The 12,670-nt window shown below is 38.7% G+C and overlaps 1 protein-coding gene across 3 annotated transcripts in view; it reads right to left on the reverse strand.

Annotated features, from left to right (window-relative positions):
• Positions 1–12,670, reverse strand: part of mtus1b (microtubule associated tumor suppressor 1b) — a 100,486-nt gene that overhangs the window by 57,997 nt on the left and 29,819 nt on the right. For all 3 annotated transcript variants that reach the window (XM_019879668.1, XM_019879665.1, XM_019879667.1), the window contains exons 2-4: positions 7,775–9,046; positions 7,241–7,690; positions 2,804–3,017 (exon numbers count right to left, since the gene is read on the reverse strand). In XM_019879668.1, coding sequence (XP_019735227.1) covers positions 2,804–3,017; positions 7,241–7,690; positions 7,775–8,842 — 1,732 coding nt within the window. In that variant the 5' untranslated portion in view covers positions 8,843–9,046. The remainder of the gene's footprint in view (positions 1–2,803; positions 3,018–7,240; positions 7,691–7,774; positions 9,047–12,670) is intronic.

Raw genomic sequence — 12,670 nt, forward strand, 5'->3', positions numbered from 1 at the left:
TGTGTGTGTGTGTGTGTGTGTGTGTTTACATCTGAGATCAAATTTGCTACAGTGAAAAACCCCCTGTAGTGAAAAATGTCTTGCTGCAAACATGATTTCGTTGTCGAGGAGTTTCACTGTAGTATTACTATGGAAATAAAACAAAGAGCTGTTGTGTTGGTTCTTTTTAAAACATACACTTTATTAATTTGTTTAACTCAAGCAACTACTCGGTCTCCGTGCCTTCTGCTCGAGAGGCGTTCAAAGACCGCCCCTGAAAACGTAAATCAACGATGACTTCAATGACACTCAGAAAAGCAAACATAATGCGCCAAACAGAAAATCAAGAGAGGAAATCACAAAATAAATTCTATGGGGGGGTTGTGAATACACAATAGAGGAACAAACTACACAAACAACTCCGAGACAGTCCAGTCTCCTACAAAAGGAAAGATGACGGAAGTACAACAGAGCACGAAAGCAACGCATTCTACCCGTATGTAATCAACTCTTCTCATGCGTAGCGAGTCTACCCCTGTAGCGTTCACACGTACCATTTTACATTGGTACTGCCCCGCAAACGAGCATTTACGCCGGAGCAAATTTTTAAACCACCTCCTTGAGCAGGGTTAAATTTGCTCCGGTTGAAGCTGTTTTCAGGGGCTACACCGGTGTAACTTTGTATGTGTGAACGCTCTATGGGGGCAGCCCTGGTGCTGCACCGGAGCAAAAGTTGCCGTGTGAACACCCCTAATGAAACAAAGATAATACCAAAAGCATATTTAACTACTGACTAAGCGAAGGAAGAAGGAGACAACAGGTATTTAACCCTTTGTGGATGTTAGTCCACTAGGTTTGTGCGCCATTTATTGTTTTGTAATGCTATTTGTATTTCTATGTTTCATGTCCCTTTTTTGTGACCAGTTCTAATCGCTTGGTTGCAGCTACAGCAGTTATGAAGGCTCTATATAAATAAAGCTGTATTGTATTGTATTCCCTTTCTTGTATTTCCATCTAGTGGATGCATAGCTCAACCACAGCCACTATTGTAGCTTCTATTCTATGCGCCCAATAATGCAGTGCGCCCTATTTATGAAAACATTTTTAAAATAGCCTATTCATTGGAGGTGTGCCTTACAATCCAAAGTGCCTTACAGTGCAGAAAATATGGTACGTGGAAGGCCAAATCTGACAGGGAATGTCCATATTTTAGGGGCCTTCCACCAAGACTCCAAATCTGGCATGAAGATATGACAGTATTGTGCTGTGTGTATTGTCTTTAATTACCTCACCATGCACAACAGTAAACTTGGTGCTTTCCAGAACCCGTGAGCTAAATGTGGTCATTGGAAGATATGGTGGTCTATAGGATGTAATGCTAAAATATGAAATTAAAGTAACCACAGTGACCATATGAATGTTAATTTTATAGTTAAGATAGATTGGTTATTATCTCATCACTCGCACACATTAGGAGCCTTTGCACACACACAAAAGAATCGATTGATGGACATCTTAGTCTGTGGTCAAAAGGCAGTGGTTTCTTCCTGTGGCTCATCAAGGCCAGGACAGACAAGCCATTGTCCTTAAGAATGTGAGCTTTATGACAAATAACTTTCATCATACCAATGTACGACAAAAACATTTTCCAAAATGTAAATAACAGCCTCCAGTAAGACGCCACAGTAAACAAGGGCCATGTGACACACACGGGCGGAATTACAGGCTACGGGACACCAAGCAGGGGACACTGTGCTCAAGTTGCGAGTCGCAGTATCTCACCACATCACATCGCTGCCACTTTGTTTACAAAGACAGAGTGAAACATTCACTGAGGAGAGCAAAACACCAAGGATGAATTAGCGGGGCAAAAAAAGTCGTGGGGAAACGAATTTGTTCTTACTTGCTGTTCGATGATGAGTCCTACACACCGCAGATATGCCAACCCATTTCCAATGAAGCTGATACATTGTGTTAAACATCAATAAAAGCAGAATACAATGATTTTCAAATCATGTTCACTCTATATTTAATTGAATACACCCAAAAGACAAGGTATTAAATGTTCAAACTGATAACTTAACTGTTTTTAGCACATAATCATTCACTTAGAATTTTATGGTTGCAGCACGTTCCAAAAAAGCTGGGACATGTTGAACATGATTTTATTTCTGTTTAACACAGAGTCCCAACTACATTGGAATTGGGTTTGTAATTATAGTGTAAATGCTGACAGAGACTTCAGCTTGATCTCGATCGACACTTGTGTAACACCGCAGCTTAAACACTACAGCAAGAGGAGATCAAATGATCAGCCGCGTATCTAAACAAACTCATCCAAGTTGTTTCTCTCTATATTGTAAGTGCTGTCTGCAGCGTCAGTCCGCAGCTTGTGTCACGTGTCTAAGAAGTGTAGCCATCACACATGCTGCAAGCTGCAGGCGGCAAAACAATGTGTACGGCTGTGTGGTTTAGTGCTATGTGGAAGGTATTTTAACTGTCAGCTCCATTGTGTCAGACTGCTCATTTCCTGAACTGGCTCCAGAGAGGAACTTGAATTTTTGTTCCATTCGAGAGACACACACACACACACACACACACACACACACACACACACACACACACACACACACCAACACAAACACGCAAGCACATGTGCATGCACACCATGTACAAGAAATACACACACACACACACACACACACACACACACACACACACACACACACACACAAGTATTGTATGACTAGCGTACTGTTGTGGTTGTGATTTCAGGTTTCATACAGAAAATAGTGTGTGCAGAAATAGCTCAACTTTGACTCACCGTGGCTCTGACTTTGAATGGGTCTCACTTTCACTGGAGATCCATCGCAGGCACTCTGACCAACTTCTTTTAACAAAGGTCCATTAATGTGGCTTTGCCGGTTCCTGGGGCCCTCTGGTCCTGAAGGTCCAGTCCTTGGAGGTGGAACTAGTCCCTTATCCACTCTAATGCTTTTCCCTGGTTGCCTTACGGTGGGTCCCAATTTGGAGACTTTCTGCAAGAAGAGTTTATGCTTAGTGACAGAGTTCCAGCCAAGGGGCCCGAGCTCAGAGCTGTGCAGTGAGACCATAGTGTTCGCCATTCCCTGCTCACTGTCCGAAATGAGGACTTGGAGAAGAGGGAAGGGAGGCAGTCAAGGAGCAGAGGGGAGGAGTGAGGGAAGTGTGTGTGTGTAAAGTGAGAAAAAGGAGGAAGAAAAAAGAGGAGGAAGAAAAAAGAGGAGGAAGAAAAAAGAGGAGGAAAATGGAAGCAGGGAACAAACAAGAGGGATATAAAATAAATCTAATTGAATTAAACATTCTGGCTCTTACCTCACTGATTTTTTTTCTTTTAATCACAACTCAAGCAATCCATGCCCCCCTTGCCCCCCGCCTCCTCTCACCCTTAACTCCACCAAGACCAACCACACATGGAGTGAATTTGTGGATGAAGGCTAGTGTTTGTGTGTGTGTGTGTGTGTGTGTGTGTGTGTGTGTGTGTGTGTGTGTGTGTGTGTGTGTGTGTGTGTGTGTGTGAGACAGAGACACTCTGAAATTGTTCACACTAATCATTGCTCGATTGTGAGCGAGAACAAAGTGGTCAGAACCCTATTTCTGTCAGGTTAAGTCAATTCCCTGAAATTCCTTTCAAATAAAAAAAAAAAAAGCATTTAAAAAGATACAGACAAAAGAAAAAGCATGACAATGTAGGCCACATATCCTGATTAGTTCAAAATGTCTTTTTAAAAATCCGCATCTTCGCACATCTTACCTTTGCTTAAAACAACAAAGTGTATGCAGGAAAAGTGATTAAGATTGCACGACTGTCTGTGTCTTATGTGTTGTGTTGTGTTATTTTGTTATTTTGACTTCAAGATGGCGCCGCGAGAGTGGCTGCCTTTCCAGTAGCTCCCATATTTTGTTCTTCCACTTTTTCCTTTCATAACTTTGCTGCTGTGAATTGGGAATTTCTCCATTGCGCTCTCACCAAAAGCTTCACATCAACTAACACAAAGCTGAGACACGCTTAAACATTTTCTGGACATATTTGTAGAATACCTTGACTTACAAGCTTTAAATGATATGACCTGTTGCTCGTCCATTTTTTTTTTTGCATTGACTTGCGTGCACTGAAGATAGAAGGCCAGAGTCAACCTTGGTTCACTTAACAAATCGTTTCGCAAGAAAGACAAAAGTGTCACTGGTAGTCTTGTTAAGAAGCTGAAGTTTTTGTTGAAGTTCTTGGAAGTTTTTTTTTTTTTTTCCTGTATTCCATACAAGCCAAATCACGTGTCAGCATGCAAGATGGATGGGTCTAACTGTAAATGGTGATCTGGGAAAGTGAAATCACATTCAAAGATTTTCGAGACATCATTTTATTCTCATGATCATGAAAGTCAATCCTAAAACAGTTGTTGCATGGAGTAGTTTGAGTCGAGCACACCGTAAGCCAGAACGTTCAAATTAATTTAAAAAATCAAGTACACAATACGGTACTCCAATTTTTACAAAAAGTAGTATTGGCTTAACAATGTCAAGTTGGTGGATGTTATATTTTATGAGTACCGGTAATTTGTACTGTACTTAGAATTTTTGATTGAATTGAACTATACTAGTTTTGGAGTATGCGTTTCTTTAAAACATCAATTAACTTTAACTTCATAAAATTGAGTTATTTAATGATAGTCCTGTTTCTATTTTTTCAAAAAAGGTCATATTTACAAATAAAATGAATTTATACAACACATGCTAAAATGCAACTTAATCTCAAAGTGCTTTACCAAATTGCTAAAACATCAATCCTAAAAATGATGTTGCAATCCAATTTTTTGGAATTGATTTTTAGTTTCGGTTAATGGAGATTTGAATAATCATCTGTGTTTAACAGCCTTAAAAAACCCTCAAGAATTGGTAAGATTTAGCACCCCCTCAATGCCAATGTGATGGGAACTATTGTTATTTTTATTGTAAAGGGAGATTTTGTTTGGTCTTTTGTGATTGTATTATTTCATATTTTGTGCACATATTTGTCTTATGTATGTACACATATAGGTTTGTGCTTGCATAAATGACTGCCAGCATGTTTTGAACACATACTTTGCTGACACAACCCTAAGGCTCCCTGCGCTACGCTGGGGCAGGTTTTAGACATGTCAGGTTTTTAAAGGCATGCACCAAAGGGGGCACATGCACCCGTGAAACACGTGCTCTTTTCGCGGTTCCTGTCGGCAATACATATGTACTGTACTGGACGACTATGGGGAAAAAAAAAAAATCATCATCGCAGGTATTTTGAAATCACGATTGTTAAAACGATTCTTCATTTCAAAACGTAGTATTTATTCAACTACTCAAAACTATTCTCATACTGTAACCTCATGCCCATTCATCCCTGCGTGTTGAACACTTTCTTGAACACTATTCTTTTTGTCAAGTACAGAATACCTGTCTGTGAAATTCACGCGTCTTAGACTTCCATTCTGCTACACTCACACCTTTGAAGCCTTGCAGAAGCATGACCCTTATTTGTTTTATTTTGTGTTATTTTCACAAGTCTTGTATTTTGTGCCGTGTTAGGTGGAAAAAATGTCTGTTGGCAGGACAAAAAAAGTCATTTGGATCTTTGCATTCTTGAATTGTGAGGAAAGGAAACGTTCTTGAAAACTCAACTTTAAATATAATTTGAAATGAAAACAAGAAAATTAATTAATAAGAATGTAAATTAAGAACATACTAAAATAATTGCAATAGAAAAAAACAAAATTCAACAAATACCACATTTCCTGTGTGTTTTGGCCTCTTAGGGGCAGTATGGTACCGTGCATGGATGGAGTTCACATTTGGAATTTAGATTCCAAAAAATTGAATCAAATCGATTCATAAAACCATAAATCGATCCTTTTTATATGTCTTTTTCCCATAAATTGATGTGACATCTCGCGAGCTCTGGTCACCACGCGAGAGAAGCATATCAAAACAACATGGCGGAAGCACTGGAATCAGCGTCATCAAGCTTGAAAGCAGATGTCTGGAAGTTTTTCCATTTTACAAAACACAAAGATAGCGTTCCTTAAAACATGCATGACTAATGTAACTGTGTCAGGTTCAATTCTTAATGGAAATTGATATGTTTACTAATGCACCAATTTAGAGCAAGAAGCTTCAAGTATTTGCAGCATTGCTTCTTCTGAGATTGTTTTCCATATGAAAATAAAATTGTTCTGTGTGATATCCTTAACTGAATTGAAAATCAAAGTGAATCGTGAATTTAATTAAATCGAATTTGGAAATCTAAAACGGTGCCCAGCCCGAGTGTGTGTGCTTTCCCGTTTGTATGTGAATTTTCGCTATTTGAAGGAATGTCACTCTCTAAAATTGATGCTAATTCACGTTAGCATTTGAATAGGATATTACGTTGACTTTAGCAATAGCACTAGCAATGTTTTAACAAAACAAATATGATTTGAATTTAACTATACAATGTGTGTAATTGTTTCTGATGTGTGTTTAGTTTTACAGTAAACTCCAACTGGGGTGTCATTAAACATCTTAAAGGACGCTTCGGGATGGCAAAATTGCTACATGCAATATGCAACATGGTGCATTCAAGGTACTTTCACAACATTGGGAACTTGTAAATGCACTGCGCCGTTCTGCATAGTAGTCGCCTTTTCTTCAATTATAACCTTAAATATCGAGGGAGGCCAAAATCGAAACCACAATTCGATTTTAATAACTCGGCCGGCCATACTGCACCTCTACCTTTAGTGGACATCAAGCAATTGTACAATTGATGTTATTTATGAAGTTGTAAGTTTCGAATAATGCTTTTCATTTACTTTTCTTCCAACCCACAACTTTACTTCATACAGCCAGAGGTAACAATACGAGAATAATTTCAGAACAGTGACTGTTGAAAACCAACAACCCCCTCCAATAATTTCAATCTTCTAAGACCCATCATGGTGCCAAGAATTGTGGGAATGTCACAATGAAAACCACAATGAATATCACCCCACCCAGAGCGCCATTTCCACACGTTATCATCACTAATAATAGGTTCCAGCTGATGGCAACACAAAAGTAATTCACAGCGACTATACAAAGTCCATAACATAACATCTGCAGCCAGATCTTTTTTCCTGGATCTCATTTGATGAAAAATAAAAACCATCAAGTTTAGCACAAGTCTGAAGTGGATGAGCTCATGTGAAAGCACTTTATTAAAAAGGGGGCTTACCGAGGTGTGATTCTTTGGTTTGTCCAAATTGGCCAGAGTCAGAGGCGCCTCACCAGTCCCCTCCCAATAGTCCTCCACACATTCTTCACTGGGTTTTGAACTCTGATGCTGAGACTCTATGTTTACTTCTTCTTTATCAGAGACTTCCTCGACTAGCTTTCTGAGTGTAACCTGGCGTTTCTCCTCAGTCACCTCTGTGTGCATGGCACGGGTACAATGTGAAGGTGTTCCACTGTAGCCCACATGTGGCCTTTTTGACTTTTTTGAATCACCGGTCGCTGCCTTATGGCTGGTTTTGATGTTCGTGCTCTGTCCTCCTCGGATGGGTTTCAGAACCAAAGCCATTTTGACAGTACCAGCAGATGGTGTTAGCCTTTTACCGCCATAAAAAGCCTTCACTTTCTCATTCCTCGGAGCAGCCTTCCTTTCAATTTCTGAAGCAGATTTATTCTACAACAACAAAAAGAAGAGGGTGAGTTCAGAACAACAAATAGTGAATTATGACAGTAGATGGATAAATCAAAACCACAGTACTTGGCCAGTAATTTTGGGTGGCGACAGGGTGGGTCGTGATCCAACTTTAGCCTTGATGTTTTTCAAATCCTCTTTGGATGGCCTATTTTTGCCACGTTGTGACATTTTGGAAGCTCCAGCCAAGGGGACAACTGCAAAGTCTGTTTTGAGTTTTAGTCTGCTTGGGACCTTGGTAGGTTTGGGGACCATCACATACTGCTCTGTGCAAGTTAGTAGACGTGCAATGTCCTCGGCATCTTGGTCCGCAGAGGGAGTAACAGCTAATTTGCTGGTGGTGTCACTGAAGTCCTCAGATGTTTTTCCAAGTGAAGACAGCGGACGCAGAATCTGTTGTTCTAACGCTACCTCGGATCTATGAGGACTCACAGTTTCATTCCCATTTATCTGGTATTCAGACACCGGACCAGAGTTCACGATGCTATCAAAGCTTGGATTAGGGGAGCTTGTGTAGGCTGAGCTGGTTCTCCAAACACCAATGTCTGAGCCAATAGAAAAATATAAAGCTTCATCTTCAGCATCATCATCATCATGAATCTCTGTTGCTTCAGAGTCTGGAGTTGATGAGCCGTGTCTCTCTCCATTCCTGTCATCACAATTATTACTGTGGTCAACAGTATCGGATGTCGGCGAGAGGGACAGTGCAAGGTTGTCATTCCTGGTTTCTTGGGGATCACCAGCGCTGGCATCAAGGTAAACTGATATGGAGTTGTCGATTGATTCTGACGTCTTATTTGCTGTTTTATTTCTGTCAAGAATATGTTTTTCCTCTTGCTCCCAGTTGTAAATGGCATCCTCTACAATTTCTTTTGTTTCCGTCAACAAAGTAGTTGTCAGGGTGACTTCGAGCATGTCATAGTCTTGTGGGCTGTCAGTATATCCACTGCTGACGCTGCTCTGACTGCACAATGATTCTGGAGAGGCTTCGCCCAAACAGGAGGGCGAGGAAGAAGATGAGGAAGTTGGAAATGCGTTTCCATTGTGGTCTCCTGCACTTTGAATGGGGAGTGTCATGCTGGTGTCGCCCTTCTCCTCCTTGGCGACAATCTCGCTGGGCTTACAAACACTCATCTTTTTTTAAGGACCATTAAGTCACGCCACAATGCCGCAACAGTATTCAAACACCTTGAGCTGAACAAACAAACAGAGCCTGAACATCTTTAGACTCTACATTGCTGTTTGATCAAAAGTCCAATCCATTGTCTGGACTCAGGAGGTCTGGAGCATCACTTCAGTATCCAAAAGTGTTATTGCTTCATTGTCGGACCAAAACATCTGAAAAGGAGCAGAAGTTTTGGTCAACTCATTAAATATATTCAAGAAATGCAGTATTTATCATGAATATGAGACAATTGATATAAAAAGGAGAATGAATAATTATATACATGTATATATATAGGTGTGTGTATATGTATATATATATATATATATATATTATATATATATATATATATAGGTGTATGTATATACAAACAGAAGGGTGTATAAATAGATAAGTACAGTACACATAAGGGTAAAAGTACTTGATGAGAGGTAGATCTCTTCCTTTTCTTTTGCATTGAAAAATGATCTATTTATATTATTACACAACAAGGGGTAGGACTAGATAAGTTGTATACTTCTTCCTACTCCTTTGAGCATATAACGATGATGATGTTTGTTTTATTTACTTTTTATTTTTATTTCTCCTTTTGTAATTTTGTTTGCCTTTTGTCAATTGTTGTTGTATTGTATGTTCAATAAACAATTAACTAACTAACTAACTAACTAAGAAAGGAAAAACAATTAACTGTGAGCAACGGTGTAACACAGACTTCAACAAAATAAAGCTGTCAAACTTATGCAGACTTTTAGGAAGCACAACGAAATAGTGGTAAGCGCAGTTGAGAAGTTCTGGGTTTGAATCGTTGTCCTCTTGTGCCGCCGCATTGAGCCCAGCTAGCACCGTTTCCAGTTCATCTACCACAGTTGTGAGAACAGGTGGAACGGATGGATGGATGTATAAAATAAACTCCTTCCAAAAATTTGTCTTTCAGAATGTGTCACGGGGATTCTTCAAGCCAAAAGCCCGTATGCTGCAAAACCAGGCACAGTACAGGACTTTTGAAGCTTCTCAGCCTGCATACGACGAGACTGTGATGAATAACTAGACCTGTGCTGCCCCCTGCAGGTTAAAGTTGATTGAATGAATGCATGGTTCAATGCAATATCGACTCCACAAATAGATCGATGGAAAAAGTGCAGATTTAGTTGGCCAAACATCTTGTGTAAGCAATTGAATGTCAGATCCCTAACATTAATTGTCCGTCTGAGACTCTCAATTAGTATTGAAGGTCAGACATGCTATTTACAGCATCGCTAATGTTAAAAATGTTCACCCAATAATAGTTATTTATTTGGATTATATGAATATTTAACTTCTACAAATTTTATATATATATATATATATATATATATATATATATATACAGGTCAGGGGCAAAGCAAAGAAAGGATCAGCTATATAAATCAGATTAAGGACAGCGTGCCATTTTCATAATCTTGCAATGACGGTCGGGCCTCTGGGTGAACAAAAAACAGAATACTGAATACACTTTGCAATTGATCACCTTGCTGGAGCAAGATCCCCTAACCTTTGGTGCTGTCCAAATTGATATTGTATGTAATACACAGTGGAACAACTGCTTCAACCGCAACTGCTGTGAAAAATACAGCTCTAAATGTGCACAGAAGGGCCATCAGGCACAATGTTGTGCAAGACTGCTGCATATACAATATCCTCCAAAAGGATTGGAACAGAGTTTATTTTGGCTGTAAAGTAAAAAAAAAAGTGAAAACGTGTGTATGACGTGAAAAGATGAATACAGTATCTCAGACAAGAGATGAACAGTGGGATTTTTATTTCCAGTCCTTGACTCTAGTTTACATATTCAGGATGCAAAGTATAATATGGCAACAATAGGAGTAGTAGTGGTGGTAGTAGTAGTAGTAGGAGTAATAGTAGTAATGATGATAGTAAAAATAATAATCATGACATTCAGAAAACTGATTGACTAACAACATGAACAAGATATACAAGTTGGTCTACTTTGTACATGTGCAAAGAAGTGTCTCGGTGTATTTATTGACACTCATTTCTCATAATCAGTCAAGGAGTGTTCTCCAATAAAGCATGTCTGATTATGAGGTTGACATGATCACTTGAATAATCTGATAATGTACTTGCAAAGAGGCTTACTGCAAAGTGAGCTGCATTTAGTCTTAATTAGCCCTCAGTGAGATGCCCTCTGAAAAAAAATCTTTCCTTGCGAGTGACAAATGAGCTGCTTTAAACTATGCATGACTGTTAGGAATGTTAATAATATGTTACGTAAAACATTGCCTGTACAGATCTTTTTTTTTTTTTTTTAGTTCAACCCTGGAACAGATGATTTGTATTTTTGTTATTGCTTTGTATTCCTTTTGCTAATTTATTTGGAATCAAAGCAGGTTCACAATTATGTTTCCTACAAATTAAGAGTGAATCGCATTTAATGCAAAATGCTGCCAAATTCTCATGAGAAGAGGCTCTGAAACACGAATGCCTTTGACATGAAAGGTGGTTTCACTAGCGGAGGACGCTTAAGCCAATTAGGGTGTCAACTCACTTGACATCTCGATTAGCTTTCTTCTGTGCACAGAAATGAACGATCCCAAAGAGCAAGGAACAGCGAATCACCAGCGCATTAGGGTCACGAAAACGGGACTGCAGCTACCTTCAGGCAATGACTGGGATGTCGTCATCCAACTATGTAAAAAGGTGCTTGAGGCAAATCTTCGAGACGCCACAACTCGTCTATCCATCCCTAATTGCATTCCAAATAGAACTTGAGGCAGTGCTGCAACTACTTCAAACTTTCTTTTTATCAAACTTGTAGTTGGCAATTATACATGAAGTTAATAATTGTGTAGACTGTAAAAAAAAAAAAAAAAGTAGCCTGCACAAGTGGTGATATCCATCTAAATCAAAAGCATAAAAAACAATTGGTAGGACAAAGATTGCTGGTGTGTGTATATACAGTATGTGTATACATATATAATTCACGAACAATTTCTGTCCCACCAATATGAATCTAAAGTTCCACCTCATTTATTTATTTAAAACGAAGGGGTGGAGTGTTTGAAGTGCACCTTAAAGTCTTTTTCTTTTGTTGTAACACAAAGCAAAAAACAAAAACCTCTGCATTAACAATACAATAGGCGACTTAACGTTTATTCCCAAGTCAACTTGTTATATTTCTATAAAACACTAAAAAGATAATTTCATATTGAAAGTACAATGAATTATAGTGAGAGGTTCCCTCCTGTCCTACATTATAGCCAGAGTCGAGTATCAGCTTCTTCTGACAAGAAATTTAAACTATAAAGAATGATAAGCATCATTCTGGGGTTTTTTTTCGAACAAAATTAATACCTTTTTTGATCTGTTAGAATCAGGCAGGGAAAGTGGAAGAAAATTAAGAGTTTCAAGAGACAGGATGAAGATCCGCCATTTTCATCCCATTCAACTCTGGCCATATATATATATATATATATATATATATACATATGGAGGAATTGCCCCATTAAATAAACAAATAAATAAATGAAGACACCATTAAATATTTCATTAAAAATATCATGAATTCATTATTTTTTTTCATTAACTAAATAAGGAATTCAATTAACCACATCAATAAAGGCACCAATGATTTCATTAATATATGTATATACTGTATATATATATATATATATATATATATATATATATATATAATATCGGAACGATCCTGATCATGAAGGATCCCTCAAAGGGTGCAGTCCCATCCAACTATCGGCCAATAACCTGTCTCTCCACAACATGGAAGCTCATGTCAGGCA

The sequence above is a fragment of the Hippocampus comes genome, unplaced genomic scaffold (genome assembly GCF_001891065.2).
Source record: "Hippocampus comes isolate QL1 unplaced genomic scaffold, H_comes_QL1_v1.1 scaffold158, whole genome shotgun sequence".
In the NCBI taxonomy this organism is placed as follows: Eukaryota; Metazoa; Chordata; class Actinopteri; order Syngnathiformes; family Syngnathidae; genus Hippocampus; species Hippocampus comes.